At 39.8% G+C, this 16591-nt stretch overlaps 1 protein-coding gene across 1 annotated transcript in view; it reads right to left on the bottom strand.

The window, feature by feature from the left end:
- Nucleotides 1-15605, bottom strand: part of LOC148876246 (exocyst complex component SEC5A-like) — a 167743-nt gene extending 152138 nt beyond the window's left edge. Inside the window, exons 1-2 of the mRNA XM_088966427.1 lie at nt 15040-15605; nt 3527-3678 (exon numbers count right to left, since the gene is read on the bottom strand). Coding sequence (XP_088822553.1) covers nt 3527-3678; nt 15040-15423 — 536 coding nt within the window. The 5' untranslated portion in view covers nt 15424-15605. The remainder of the gene's footprint in view (nt 1-3526; nt 3679-15039) is intronic.
- Nucleotides 15606-16591: the final 986 nt, after the last annotated feature.

Genomic DNA, 16591 nt, shown 5'->3' with positions numbered 1-16591 from the left:
ATATAATTATATACATATATATTATTAAATAGATATATACATACATGTAATATTTAAATAAAAAATGTCTACAATGGTAATTTCTGCAGGGTTTCATTCAAAACCTTTTATTTCTTCTCAATTCAAAAGGCAAAATGGAAAAACACAAAACAGGAAAAGGTAGGGGTGCAGGGCTAAATGTCCAAACAGTCCATCGTCCATTGTTTGTTCCACCGGAAACCATTCGTCCATCCATCGACTCTGTCTATTTCTCATTGTCTGTCATCATCTACATCTGTTGATCTGCAACTACATCTACATTTGCATCTGCGAACTTGAAAGCAATAACAAAAGAGGGGTTGTTAGCTGCATCTGCAAGACTACAACTCCATCCATCTCTCGTCATCTGTCTGTCTTCTTTCACCATTGTTTTCTCCTCACAGGTATGTCTGTCTCTAACCCTCCATCTGCAAGATTGCACAGGTGTTCTCTGCATTTTTGTCCAATTATAATTGGGTCCATCAGGTTGGGCCCGATTGTCTCAAGAACTGATCGGTTCGGTTCTAGTTCCAAAATTACAAACCATATAGGGTCTGGGTCAGTACCAGGTCCATGGTTTTCCTTGTCGGTTCGGGACCAGTTCCACCAAGTTCCAACCCATGGACAGTCCTAGGAATAAACTCATGGAATGTGACATCTGCACTTGTGAAATGATGACAAAGCAAAGGATTGTAGCATTTGTAGCCCTTTTTTGTTCTAGAGTAACCCAAGAAAAGACATTTAACAACCCGAGGTTCAAGAGGAAATAGAGATGAGTTAGGAAAGAGAACAGAGTAAGAAATCTAATTATGCAACACAGAGAAAGGCATCCCATTGATAAGATAACAAGTTGTGAGAATAGCATCTCTCCAATAGATTTTAGGAACATTCATCTGAATAAGTAATGCTCGTGCAATTTCCAACAAATTACAATTTTTATGTTCAGCCGCACCATTCTGTTGAGGTGTGGAAACACATAATGTTTGATGTGGGCTACCATGTTCATCAAGAAAATTGGGAAAAAAAAGAGAAGACAAATATTCTTTTGCATTATTAGATTGCAAAACACAAACATTGAAGCCAAACCAAGGTTCAGAGTTTTGACACAGTCCGATACGCCAAATTGGGTGTATCGGACTTTGTATCAAGACTCTTTTATATTTTTTAGTTTTTTTTTCAATTCAAGGGGTCAGTTAAAGGCCTGGTTACCCCCTGAAACAGGTCGTACCCCGAAACTCCTTACATTTCACGTATTGGTGACCCACCGATACGATATGTATCGGCTGTAACGAAATTTTGAACCTTGAGCCAAATAGGATTTTTATTTCCATAAAAGATGACTTGAATACAAAAAATAACTCTGATCTGTCCTTCAACAAATACAACCAAGTGACTCTAGAAAAGTCATTTACAAAAGTGACAAAATACTTGAAACCCAAATATGATACTACTGGACATGGATTCCAAATATCAGAATGAACTAACTGGAATGGTTTGGACACACGAACAATGCTCCAAGGAGGAAATCGAATGTGATGATGTTTGCTAAGCTGACATACATCACAATCAATGGTGGCATCAAATGAAAGAGATGGAAGCAAAACACAAACTCTGCAAATGAAGGATGACACAGTTGGCAATAAATCTGAAATAAAGAATCATCAGTATTTTGATTAAAAATATTAACTTAAATTTTAAAATAAATGCTTTAAAAAACCTATTATCTCAAATTAAAATGCATAAACATAACATGTAAAACATATTTAAAATGAACATTTAAAAATAAAATCAAGTATAACATATAAAACATATTCAATCATGTAAACCCTGATTTTTTTTATAAGTAACAGAAGAATTTCATTAAAGATAAACTGAAAGAATCAAGATACAACAAATCTGGCTGCCAAAGCCAAGCCCCAACAAACACAGCTGCTTCTTACAGAGGAAAGAGAAGCAGCAGCAAAGAAACAAAAACAGTAATGCAAAATATTACAGATTACAGCCCGGTCCTGGGCAACCCCACTCGAGACATTCCTTGGACAAACCCAATCTAGCCAGTGAGTCAACCAAAGAATTAGAACTTCTAGGAATCCACATGAACAAGATATTCAGGGAATCCCCCAGAAAGTGTAACCAGTGGCCTCATCCTCCAAGGAGAATCTTCTCTCTTCTTCAGCCAAGAGATAACCATTCGGAAATCCCCTTCAATGTCCACTTCTTTCCAACCTTTTAGCTTTCATAGCTCCGTCCCTTGAATTGCAAACAACTCAGCCCTAAGAGAATTCCCATGTCCAATTGGACCTGAGAAACTGAGGAGAATGCAGCCACTTTCATCTCTTACAACTCCCCCAACTCCCGACTCTCCGGGATTTCCCAGACAGCACCCATCAAAATTCAGTTTTAGCATTCCAACTGATGGAGGACCCCATTCAGCCATTCTTGGAGGTCCTGAGATATAGGAGCTATCCACAGCTTGCCAATTTCTAAGCAAATCATTCACTGAAACATCTCTGAACAAACTGAAGCCCAATGAGCCACCTTAATCAAAAGAAGTTCACAGATCTCCTCCGGGGATTTATACTTTTCTTTGAAAATTTTGGCATTCCTCTCACACCACAAGCCCCAAAGGACAGCTCCTCTAACACACTACCAAAGAATTTTCTGCCTCCCCATAGAAGTTTTCATCCAATTTGGGTTTAACAGGTCTGAAACCTCAGCTGGGGCCACCCAAGCTTTGCCTTCCAAGGCTAGGAAACTTTGTGACACAAAGGAAGGAAAAGAATAGTGAAGCAAAAGGTGGTTGGTGCTCTCCCAGCTCTCCAAGACCTCCTTATATCCTCCAATGAGAATGGTTACTCTAGTTTAGCGGCTACATCTTGGGGGATTCTATTCCAGTGTAGACCTTCTAGCACTAGTTTTCTTTGTAGCTCAGGGGCAAAGAGTGTTCTAAAGTGTAAAGTTATTGACTCCACCAAAGCATCTCTCCCCCGTAACTCCACCCCATTGACCACCAATCTGGAAACCCTATTCTTGTCATCCTCCCATTGGCCAAAGAATGAAAAAAATTACTATTCCCATCCCCTTCTTTTAGCCATTTACATCTCGACTTTTGTCTCCAGAAAATTTCCAATCTTCTTAATAAACTTCCAATTCAGCCTCCAATTCCACTCTACTCTTTATTTCCTCCTCCTCCAAACTCCTACCTGTTTTGCTTCTTTCTTCTCCAAAGCTTCTAGTTGATTCAGTACATATTTACTTTCCTCAATTACACCAAAGGTTTGGTGATTCCACTCCTTCAAATTTCCCTCTTCTATGAAACTCATCGAACACCCTTTTCATTTTCATGTAATGCGTGCAATGATAACACAAACACTAATCAGTGCTGTTCTTTTCATGATGATCTGAGAGCTTCTAAGAATTACACAAAAAAAGAGCAAAGAAACTTCACCTGAAGCCGTTAGTGAGCATGTAATATATGACAGGTATTAGCAACAGAAGAAAAGTTTACCCAAGTCCAAGAGGATCTATACATTCCATGCCTCGAGGGAAGGACTGTAAACTGCTAAGTGCTTTTCGTCCCATTGCTGATCCCTTTCTCTCTATGTTCTTAACTATTGGGATTGCTCTTGTCTCTCGCATCTCGCGAACCCTACGGGCAAGCTGTCATAAGGGCATAATGACATCATATTTCATCTTTACATAGTTAAATAAAACAAAGGGGGAGTATAGAAGAATAAAAGAGTTTTTACAATATCTCACACAAATAGATACTGCATGAAGGATAAAGGATAATATTAAGTTTAATACATAGGTGTTGGTTTCAAGCCCTATTACTTAATCTTTTTTCCAACAAACTGCTACCTAATGCGGTAATGCAAGAATTAATAAACCCGCAACAAAAGAATAAAAAAGGTAGAGTCAAAATGAAAGCACATTATTCCAAACCAACATGAATTATGGAAACATGTTCCTTAACATTCCTACTACTCATTTGCCTCATAATGCACATGACAGGAAAGAGAAGGTAAAGAAGGTAAATACAAGTCCTACATCTTTACTATCATGCCAAAAGCTTAACTCCAGTAATGGTGCTACTTGCTAAAGAATAGTAAGATAACCTCCTTCAACGCCAATCAATATGAAAAAAAAAATATTCAAGAAAGAGACCTCTTGCAAGCGAGACAACATCTTGACTCATCTGAATGCTTAAAACCCTTAAATTTGATATGAAATGGAAACTCATGTTTTAAACACATGCCACCATCTAGATCCTGCTGTTGACTGAACAACAACCAAATTTCATCCAAATCGTCCCTTGAAGAGACATTTATCATTTCCATACTACCCTTACTTCAATACAATCTTCTTCTTCTTTTTTCTAACATGTGTTTGAGAAAGAGGAGATCAAGAAGAAAATAGAATTTATTAATATAGAAGTATGAAAAATTAAACAAGAGAAGATAAAGGTAGCCTCCAATAGAAAAAATAAAGAAAACAATACAAGAAATATAAAAATCACAAAGAAACGGCCCCTCAAAGTTCCTTCTAGAGGTGGATGATGCTCTAGAGTCCAACGCAAAAGGAAGAACATAGTATAAGCACAAATATATGGAATTCGCCAGTACCACTTATGAGAAAAAAATAGAAGAGAAGAGGAAATAGAATGGGGAAGAGAAAGAGAGAGAGAGAGAGAGAGAGAGAGAGAATTGGTCCAGTGGCTTCAGCCAATCTTAGGGCTGTCAATGGGTTGGGTTGGGTCGGGTTTGGGACAGCCTGTACCAGTACAGTCCTGATTATTATTCGGGACAAAACCATAGACCAAGAACCGTCCTGATTAATAATCAGGATGATAGAGTCTGACCTGATTAGACCTGATTATACTAACAGCTATAATTATTTGATTAAATAACAACCTAAAACTTTGTTTTTGATAATATAATCTTAATAAAAATGACAGTAAAATAATAAATTATTTATATATTTAATAAATCAAATGTTTTTTAATCAAAATTATCTTGTATATTACTTGTCAATTTTACAATTTTACTCAAAATATTAGAAAATTTACAAAAAAAAAACTAGGGCATATTTATATATTATTAACAAATTAATCAGTTCAGCTTTGAGTTGGCTTGGAACAAGCAAAACCAAAACCAATCCAATTATTAATCAGGACAAAATCACAGAACCAGAACTGATAATAATCAGTTCAGTCAACTCGGGTCTTCCAGGTAGAACCAACCCATTGACAGCCGCCCTAGCCAACTTGTGGGACAATCTTGTCCACTTTATTTCTATAATGAAGTCACGGACACAAATTTACCCCTCATAATTTATACCACTAGGTTGACCAGTACTGATAAATAAATAATATAAGAACTGACCTCTGTAGTATAATCACTCCTTGACTACTAAAAGTCCCCCTCAAGCTGGAATGTAAAAATCCATATATGCATGCCCAGCTTGCTACACATAATTGAGAAAATACTCTTACTCAAAGCTTTAGTAAATACAATACCAAGTTGTTCACCAGTCTTCACATATGAAGGAATAATTTTCCTTTTAAGTACCATTTCCCAAGTAAAATGATGCTCATCTTCTATGTGCTCAGTCCCCTTATGAAAAAGACAGGATTTCTTACAACACACACGCATAGAATCAGAAAAGGCCATTACCCAATGTTGGTCCCAGCCATCTAGGTCTTGGAAGGGGTGGACTGGATACAGGCCTAACATTTGGCTACCCAATGCTGATGCATAGCATCAGCAGAATAAACCCAATCTCTTGTAGTAACTAGTAAGGATTTTGCTCACATCATCTAAATTATAACATGAACCATGGCCCCATAGCTTCAGCACTGAGTTTAAAACCAATAATCTACTTTTTACTTCATCATGTGACTAGATTTCCAGCAATAAACACACAATATCCAAATGTGGACCTCCTAATATGTGTGATCACCTGCTAAATCAGCATCAAAGAAACCGACAACACATAACTAGTCTGATGTCTAACAACAAAGTCCATTCCTTAAAATTACCTTTCAAATACCTAAGGATTTTGCAAATTACCTCTAGATATGGTAAACAGGAGAATGCATAATTGACTATACTCCACCTGCAAAAGTAATGTCAGTGTGTCAAAGTGTGACAAGTTAATTTTCCAAGTAGCCATTTGTTCCAGCTTAGACCACCAAATAGCTCACCCTGTTCTACTTCAATTGTAACATAAGCATCCTTTGAAGTCTCACAGGTTTGGATCCTAAGATACCAATCTCTTCCTGAAGGTCCATGACATTTACATCAGGAAAGTGATGGTGGATGGGTAAGAAGTCCTACAACTTTCAGGTTTGGTGGTGGGTTTTCTAGGCTAAAAGGTAATTTAGGTGATTAAGGATGACAACGATAGGTGACAGCTTGTTGTCTACTTAAGACTATGAGAATGATAGGAAGAAAGAGAATTCTTGTTGTAAAAACAAACAGCAAGGGGATGGATAATTTAGAAGAAGAAATGTGTGTGTGTGTGTGTGTGTGTGTGGAGAGAGAGAGAGAGAGAGAGAGATTACCAAAAAAATTAAAAATAAAAAACAAATAAATAAGAGAGAGCAAGGGAGAAAAGTACCTAGGTACAATTAGAATTCACTAAATTAAGCCTAATTTGTCGGATCAGGTCTTGTAATTTTCCATTACAATAACTCTAGCTATAGACTCAACACAAGGGATCAGATATTTTTTTTATAGTAAAAAAAAAAGATATTTCACTAAAATTGAAAAAATAAACACCTATTAGGCCTTTTCCTTTGGAGTAAATCACAGGTATTACATCTTTCCAAGAAGGCTTCCCAACAAAAAGATCCAATCCTCAAAGGTATTGGTTTACCCCCGACTTCCTTTACTGGGAAATTTTGAAAGCTACTTCTAGTGGAGAACACCAAAGACTTAAAGGAGGCACAGGAAAAGAAGCCAGAAGGGGTTAAAGTTCAAGTCCTATTATCCCTTTTTGATGGATCTAAAACCACCCCATTCAGAATTTGAACTAACTCTAGAGCATCCTCAAGTTCTGAGTCCCCAAGGCCTCTTCTAAAGCCCAAATCCCAGTCAAAACCATAGGTAGAGTCAGAAGGGACCAAAAAGGAAGAGGCAGGTTCCCCTTTAAATTGAGAAAGGGAGAATAAGGATGGAAACTTATCTTTTAAACCAACTTCTCCCACGTAAAGGTTTCCCAAAACTTCACCTGGTTACCTAAGCAAAGATCATACCAGATGTGCTGCAAGAAAGAAGGGAGAATGGCATGTATGGATCTCCAGGGAGAGGCTCTAGTAGTCCTTGCCACCAGTCCAGTGCCCCGCCCATCATTAGCAAGCCCAAGTATGCTCAGTATCACCTTAGCCCATAACTTATCTCTGTCCTCTAATAACCTCCATAACCACTTTCCTAAAAGAGCTTCATTTCTCTTCCTGATGTTTCCTAGCCCCAAGCCACCATTCTCCCTACTTCTAGAGGCAATCTCCCAATTCACCCTATGGTCTTTCCTGTCCTCCCCCGGCTCCCACAAGAAGTCCCTCATCATCTTCTCTAAACTTTTACTTACACCCTCAGGGATCCTAAAGACAGATAGACAGTACACTGGCAAGCTAGCCAAAGTGGACTTAATCAAAGTGATTCTACCCCCCCCCCAAGGATAAATAATTCTTCTTCCAAGAAGCCAAACTTTTGGTGAATTTGTCAACTACTAGGCTCCAAAAGTTGTTATTCCCGGATTATCCCCAAGAGGCAACCCCAAATACTTTAAGGGCCATTGTGACACCTCACACCCCAAAATTTCAGCCCTTCCTCTCATAGCACTTTCCAATGTTAACCCCCACTACACAACTCTTATCAAAATTCACCTTCAGATTTGACATTTTCTCAAAAATTTGCCCTACCATCTTCAAGTTCCTAACCCACCCCACCTCCTCCCCGTCACAGAACAAAATTGTATCAATAGCAAATTGTAAGTGACTGATAGGCACTCCATCTCTTCCAACCCTCCATCCTTTCACTAGGTTTTTGGAATCTACTCTCTCTATAAGTCTCCCCAACACATCTGCAATCAAGGTAAAAAGGAAGGGAGAGGGAGGGTCGCCTTGTCTAATTCCCCTTAGAGCCAGAAAATGATCCACTACTATTCCATTCACCGATATTGAATAGTAGCAATTCTCAATACACCCCAAGATCCAATTACACCATTTCACTCCAAATCCAAAACACTCTATCACTTGCATCAAAAAGGACCAATCAACCATATCATAAGCTTTATCCAAATCCAGCTTACATGCAATCCCTTTCTTCCTTCTTCTCTTCACCTCCTCCACAGATTCATTTGCAATTAAAATTTGATCAACAATCTGCCTCTTCCCTAAAAAGGCCCCTTGGTTTTGTGAAATTATGCTTCGTAGTACCTCTCTAATTCTTCGGGACAAGACTTTAGTCACAATCTTAAATAAACTATTCACCAAATTGATAGGTCTAAAGCCTCTTGGTTGATAAGCTCCATCCTTCTTTGGGACTAACGCAATAAATGTTGAATTCAACCCCGAATTTATCACCCCTATCAAAAAATTCATCAAGCACTTTCATAATATCCTGCTTCAGAATCTCCCAACAATCTTGATAGAAAACCACAAAGAACCCATCCGACCCTAGTGCTTTGGATCTGTCCATTGCAAATATAGCTCCCCTAATTTCCTCCTCCTCAAACCTCCTTTCTAACCACACCTTGTCTTCCTCAAAAAGTTTAGGTCAATCTAGACCTTCCAACCAAAAATTTTGGTCTAAAGTTCTTCTATAGATTGACTCAAAGTGCTTCACAAAAGCCCTGGCTATCTCAGCTTGCTGAGTGAGGACCACCCCTCCAACCTCTTGTTTAGAGATAAAATTCTTCCTTATTCTACCATTGGCCATTGCATGAAAGAACTTGGTATTCCTATCCCCTCTTTCACCCACTTATGCCTAGATTTTTGCCTCCAACTTACCTCTTCCTGATACAGAATATCCTCTAACGGTTTCCTACGCTCCCAACTTTCCATCTTGTCCCTCTCCTCGAAAGTACCTCCCAATTCTTTAGCACCCAACTCTTCAATTTTGTTGATCACTCCTTGTTTTCTTTCCTCGATTCTACCAAACTGGAGGGTGTTCCACTCCTTAATCTTTCCTTTCAGATCCTTAAGTTTCCAATGAAATTTCATGCCCTCCCAATTTGCATTTGGATTACTACCATTCCACCATGACTTGACCAACCCAACAAACCCCAGGTGGGAAAGCCACATATTCTCAAACCTGAAAGGTGATGGTCCTCTACTTCCCTCCTCCTCTCTCATTAGAGTGATAGGCCAGTGATCTGAAGTAATTATGGGCAACATCCTAGAGGTAACCACCCCCTAGTGCTCCTCCCAATCTGTAGTGAACAAAAATTTATCCAACTTCAAGCAAATCGGATTTGACTGTAGATTGGACCAAGTGAAACAACCATGTAAGAAAGGAACCTCTTTTAACTCAAAGCCATTAATGAAACTATTGAAATTCCTCATACTAGTTGTCCTTTCTCTCTTCATATTATTAGTCTCCTACGGGAATCTGATGACATTAAAATCTCCACCTAGGCACCAAGGGCCCTCCCACAGTCCTATGATATCTCCCGATTCCTCCCAAAGTTCACCTCTTTCCCTATACCCAGTTGGACCATAGACATTTGATAGGACCCACTCAAAACCACCTGCTAACTGCCTAAATACAATAAACCTCCCAATCAACTCTTCCACTACCTCCAAGGCCTCATCCTTCCATAGAGTAATTAAATCTCCCTGAACTCCCCCAAGAAGGACTCACTGCCCACTTAATACCCCTTGCCTTCCAAATAGATCTGGCCCATCTACCATCAAATTCCATCGGTTTTTATTCTTGAATGAGAACACTACATCTGGATTTGTTCTTATTACTTCCTTGATCATAGCCCTTTTCCTTCCTCCCCCCAAGCCCCTAACATTCCAGCTCAAAATCTTCATTTTCACTTCCTTACAAACCCTTGTCTCTACCCCTTAGTTATTCCTCCTTCTTCTCCCCTTACTCTCACTAAATCTCTTATCCTCCTCAACATCTCTCCTTAATCTTTCATCCTCGCTAAGCTTTCTCTTTCTAGCCTTAGATACCTCCTTCCTTTTTCTTAAGAAGACTTTGAGATCCTTTGGGTCCTTTATTTTATAACCTAGCTGGTCAACAAACTCGGCCATTGAACCTTCCTTATCCTTCCCCTTAACCTCACTACTCTTTCTTGGATCCTCAATTTTGTTTAAGCCTAGCTCCTCTATCTGTTGGCTTCCACTCGCTTCCTCCACTTCCTTACTTTTAAACTCTTCCAAAAAGTTTTCTATTAATTTCCAAATTCTTTCCCCCTCTTCCTCCTCTCTTTCCCTTAAGTTTCTCTTCTCCCTACTCACCTCCCCATTCTCCTTATGGGTTTGCTGCAAGATGGCAATGAGGGATTCTGCAACAGGGGCAACAGACAAGGAAGGATTAGTATCAAACTGGAAATTCACAGCCATACCTTGAGTGGGTTCCACCACTGGTTTGACGCAAAAACAAAGATTTTCTGCTCCATCTTGAAAGTCAGGAACTTGGGGTTCATGACTCTCCTTAGAAGGAACATTTTGAATTGGGAGGCTTCCTACCATCGGTTTACCCTGTGAAATACTCCTTAGGCCCTGTTGCTCACCCCAGCTTTGGTCATCGGAGCTTGGCTGCCTGCGATCACCACATACCAGCCTATCAATTAATTGCACCTTGTTCGAAACTTGGGCAATTTCTTCCTTATTCAAATCCAGATGAACTCCCCCTTCAACCAAGCCATACTCGGTATTGTTCCTGTCTGTCATCTGTTACGACACATTGACATGCAGAGGCTAACGTGGTCTTTTGCTCTAGGAAAGCTGGTGGAGAGTAGCAGAATTTCAGAGTTTGTTACAGCAGAAATATTCCCTGCACATCATTAGCAATCATTAGCCTTTTTATTTTGTCTTTTCCATTTCGGTTGCAACAGCCATCAAGCCTGAGCTCTATATATGTATCCAACCACAATCGAATGGGTATGAGAGATTTACCTTCCAACAAAACTATCTTTGTTTATTTTCCTTCTGAGAGTCGTGTCTGGCACTATAGCTCGAGGGAAGAAGCCGACCTCGTCCCGGCGATGGGAGGAGATCGATATCAGTCTGGTATCAAAACTAGACATCCCATCAAGAGAGGAGATGTCGAATCTTGAAGAAAGGTTGAACTTCCTGGAGAGAAACCAGGAGGGAGTCATGGCCAAGTTGGCAGAGATTCTGGAATGTCTGGGTCCTCCACCTCCGGTAGGAGGGAATCCAGAATTGAACACCAATCAATCTATCTCAGAAGGTGCGGGCGACAGAGGCAAGGAAATGGAAGCTTCTAACAGGACGGGGGTCGATCGGCACAGGAACATGGAGACCGAAGTTGGAACTCCCCAAGTTCAGCGGGAAAAATCTCGATGGTTGGTTGGTGTTGTTGCGACAATACATTTCTCTATGAGGCATCACCGAAGACCAATGGATTCAGGTTGCTAGCTTGGGCTTTGAAGGAAGAGTGGTGGAGTGGTATTGCTGGTTCATTGAGCACTATCCACAACCCTCTTGGGACCAGTTTGTGGATGCACTGGATCATCGATACAAAGACGTAGCCAGGGAGCCCATAGGAAAACACTCAATTAAAAATGAGCTGCTTTGGAAGGGGGAGAAGCTAGTAATCAGTCCAAATTCAATATTTAGAAGGAGACTTTTTGAGGAATCCCACTCAGCTCCAGGGGGAGGACATTCAGGGTACTACAACACCCTACAAAGATTAAGGAAGATTTGTTGTTGGAAAGGCTATCGAGCTGAAGTTAAATATTGGGTAAAGGAGTGTGAAATCTGCCAGAGAAACAAAGTAGAAAACCTACCGTGCCCCGGACTGCTACAACCTCTACCCATTCCAGAACAAGCATGGTCTGAACTCTCAATGGATTTCATTGAAGGCTTACCCTCTTCCAATAGGAAAACTACCATTTGGGTAGTTGTGGACCGATTAACTAAGTTTGCACACTTCATTGCCTTAACCCACCCTTTCTCTGCTTCTGACCTGGCCAAGGTTTTCAGACTGCATGGAACGCACAAGATAATTGTAAGTGATCGAGACCCTTCTGTTCACCAGCAACTTTTGGAGAGAAATTTTCAAACTTCAGGGAATACAGCTACATATGAGCTCTTCATACCACCCTCAGACAGACAGGCAGACAGAGGTCCTTAATAGGACTTTGGAAACCTACCTTAGATGTTACACCAGTGAACAACCACAGAATTGGAGTAGATGGCTGCCTTTAGCAGAATAGTGATATAACACCACTTTCCATTCTGCCACCAAAAACACCCCTTTTCAGGCACTATACGGATATCCCCCACCAAACTTGATCTCGTACATCCCAGGAACAACTCAAGCACCAGCAGTGGAAGCTGAATTACAGGAAAGGGAAAGGGCTCTGCAAAAACTTAAACAGAATTTACTCTTTGCCCAAGACAGAATGAAGAAAATGGCAGATCGAAAGAGAACAGAAAGCAATTTTAACATCGGAGATTGGGTATACTTGAGGCTGCAACCTTATCGGCAGAGCACAGTGGCAGTTCGTAAGTCTCAGAAGCTAGCAGCTCGTTTTTACGGACCATTCAAAATAACAGAGAAAATTGGTCCAGTGGCATATTGCCTGGCATTACCAGAAGGCTGCCGTTTACATCCTGTTTTCCATGTGTCTTGGTTAAAGGCCAAGGTTGGAGACAGCTCTCATGCCCAAGCCACTCTTCCACCACTAACGGCTGACGGCACACTCCAACCCCAGCCAGCTGCAATTATTGACAGAAGATTGAAACGACAAGGCAACAAGGCAGTAACAGAGGTACTGGTTCAATGGCAAGGAACTCCGGCAACAGATTCGACTTGGGAAATACTAACGGAACTGCAACAGAAATTTCCTCAGCCTAGCCTTGAGGACAAGGCTGCTTTCGAAGGGGGAGGGAATGTTACGACACATTGACATGCAGAGGCTAACGTGGTCTTTTGCTCTAGGACAGCTGGTGGAGAGTAGCAGAATTGCAGAGTTTGTTACAGCAGAAATATTCCCTGCACATCATTAGCAATCATTAGCCTTTTTATTTTGTCTTTTCCATTTCGGTTGTAACGGCCATCAAGCCTGAGCTCTAATCATCCTAGCTTAAATGACTCTCATAAGTGATATAACAACACATATCTCTCTCCAATTTGTATTGATCAACCTCAAATGTTTCAGGTAGACACAGGTACCAAACACAACATCAATAAATCACTTTGAGAGACACCTTTGAACTCCTCACTGACCATAGCCCAATAGACCACCCTTATCATAATGAGCTCATTCAGCTTTCCCACCTCCGTAGCCTTCTACCATTTCTTTCATTTCACAAACCCCATAATACAGGAGCCCACATACACTTCCATAAAATTTTCTATCTTGGGATCTTGCACACAATAGCACCCATAACAAACAAGTCCTTCAGCTTTGAAGGGGCCACACAATTGCTTCCTCCCGAAGAGAAGAGTGATTCCATACTTAGGTATCAAAACCAAATGCATAAGAAGATGGTTGGTGTTTTCCCCACTTCTCAAGAAGAGAACACACACATGAGGAGAGAGACACTAGTTCGTCCTTTTTCTTTCGAATCTATCACAGCCATTGATGACTTGGCAGATTCTCGACAAAAGGTCTTTACTTTAGGAGGAATGAGAGCACACCACAGATGCTGGAAAAAGGCTAGTTTCTATGGGACCACACCACAGATTCCCGACAAATATGCACAGAAAAATTAGTATTTGGATCCCATACTCTACCACCCACTCCAACAGAAAATAAATTTAAAAGATCTTGGTCACATTGAATAGATAGCTGAAAAACCTACCCATTGACACCAAAATCATGCAAAATAGACAAGGCTGAATCAATGTGATGTGATTACATCTTTACATTTTCAAAGTTCTAAAAGCACTCTATAATAATATATAACATTCCTTACATTTCTTTAAAAAACAAAAGAACTCCCTAATCATATCTTTAAACTAACTTGACCCTTTAAGGCAGTTAACCATATTCCCAAGACACTAATAATAACTACGAAGATAAATTTGGAAGCTCAAAATATACCAAAATCACAATCACCCAAAAATTATGAAATAATCATTAGTGCAGGAACTGGAGGAAAACTTATTTCTTTCTCCAGGGGTTATTTTATGGTCTCTATGTCTGTCAAAGAGCCTAATGGACTTTCTATTCCCATCATCCTCTAAATATTTTTGGTACAGACACACCTACTGTAGGTCCCCAGTATATTTCTGCCCTATCCACCCCCTTTCTAGCTAGAAAGTCAGCCAAAGAATTAGCTATTCTCTTGACACAAGTGAATGAGGCATTCATTGAGAGGCCAAGAGACCTTGCTTCTCTAATTTCGTGACTATAGTTCTACAGTATCTTGCCACTCCCCGATTCATCCAGCTAATAAACACTTCGCAATCACCTTCAACCAACAATCTAGAAGAACCCTAAGTAAGAGAGGACATACCATAACCCATATAGAAGTGATAATAATTCTGCCCTTATTAAGTCATCTTTGCCAACTAGCCCTGAGTGAACGTAACTCCTTCATGATTACAAAATGAAAACAGCTCCACCTATTCTAAGCTAACTAGGTTGTCTAGACAGTACCCATCAAAGTTCAGTTTAATGGCTTCCATGAACAATGTTCCCCGTGACATAGGGGCCACGACTATGTTCATGTTAGTACCAGTGTACGATTACAGTGAATTGCCAGTGTTTCATCCGGCTCGTGTCAGTACCAGCCTAAATATGTGGAAATCTTTAGCACCATTAGATTTGTGAGATTGAGAAAATTAATCAGCGGCATTTTTCACCTACCTCGGCCTCATCAACATGCTTCCAGCATGTCTGTTCGCCTCCATCCCAGCCTCGATCGCCAGCATCATCTCTTCCCCCCCTTCCACCACCTCCAGCACCCCGATTCTTGGCAGCATACGCTCGATCCTTGGAATTATCCTCGTCTCCGGATGAGATACTCAGCAATTCGACCTCCGAATCGTCGTCGTCATCGACAGTTTGACGAGGTTTCTGAGAAGGCTTCGAGCTAGTCATTTTCGGTGCAGAACCCCTGTGAGAAGGTTGCTGAACGAGATTTGTGGCCGGCTTGGCCTTGGAAGCTGGGCCCTTCTGGTAATGTCTCTGCGCTTGCTCTTTTAGCGCGATCTGGAGAAGCTCATCTTCGTCATCAGTGTCGCTTGACATTCTAATTAGTTCTTGCTCTTCTTGTTTATTTTTTCAGATCCGACAACGAACAGTGATGATTTGTAGATCTTGTATCTTTTTATTCCTTGGTTTTTAGAGAGAGGGAGAGGGAACGAAATAATGGAAGAGTACGGAAAATTCTGAGTTTCAAAGGAATGGATCGTGTTTTTTCGGTTCTTGCTGGCGTCTAATCTGTGGAATGTTACTACATTATATATATGCCCTTCGATGAGAATATGTAATTGTTATATCATTGCATCAAATGCCGCCCACCATCATTACTACTTAAATGTAATAGCACGTGTTATTCACGTGCGGAAATTGGATTGGCAATTTTTCGGCCAAGTGGACTGGATTTGGTTCAACCTAATCCAGCACACTGTGAGTCCACTTATAAATGGATTGACCCATTCCAATCCATTAAAATATAAATGTACTGGATTGGATCATAAAAAATATATATATAAAAAATAAAAATATATTAAAATGAAGAAAATCTGAAAATTATAAAAACCATTTTTGTAAAAGTGCTTTGATAAAAGTACTTTCATAAAAGTACTTTTATAAAAGTATTTTTTATGAAAGTATTTCGTATAAGTGCTTTCATAAAAGTACTTTCGCATAAGTGCTTTTATAAAAGTGATTTTATTAAAGTGCTTTCATAGAAGTGCTTTTATAAAACTATTATTATAAAAGTGATTTCATAGAAGTACTTTTGTAAATGTACTTTCGTAAAAGTGCTTTTCATACAATTACTTTAGTAAAAGTGTTTTCGTAAAAATGCTTTCGTAAAAATGATTTTATGTCGACTTTAGATTTGATAGGTTTCAAATTGGACAAGGATTTGGCTTCATGATTTTAGAAAGTTGGTTTAGGTTCAATTCAGACCAATAAGAATATGAACCAAATTATTTTGGATTGGCCCATTCCAATAATTATAATGGATCATCCAAATTTGATTTAATAAGGTTTTGATCATATTGGATCCAACCTAAAACTAGTTGATTGACACCCCTAGGTCCAGGATAAGGATTGCATTACTAGGGCGGGGTCGAGGATGGGGATGATCCCCAATCCTATATTATGGGGTGGGGATTGATAGTATAGTCCCCACCTTGCCCTGATCCTATATTATTCATAGTATTTTATATAGATATAATATTATCTA

The sequence above is a fragment of the Nelumbo lutea genome, chromosome 1 (genome assembly GCF_056320005.1).
Source record: "Nelumbo lutea isolate HS-2025 chromosome 1, American lotus-T2T, whole genome shotgun sequence".
Taxonomy (NCBI): Eukaryota; Viridiplantae; Streptophyta; class Magnoliopsida; order Proteales; family Nelumbonaceae; genus Nelumbo; species Nelumbo lutea.
Note: the sequence above shows the minus strand (reverse complement) of the source record. Positions and strands in the feature narration are given on the sequence as shown.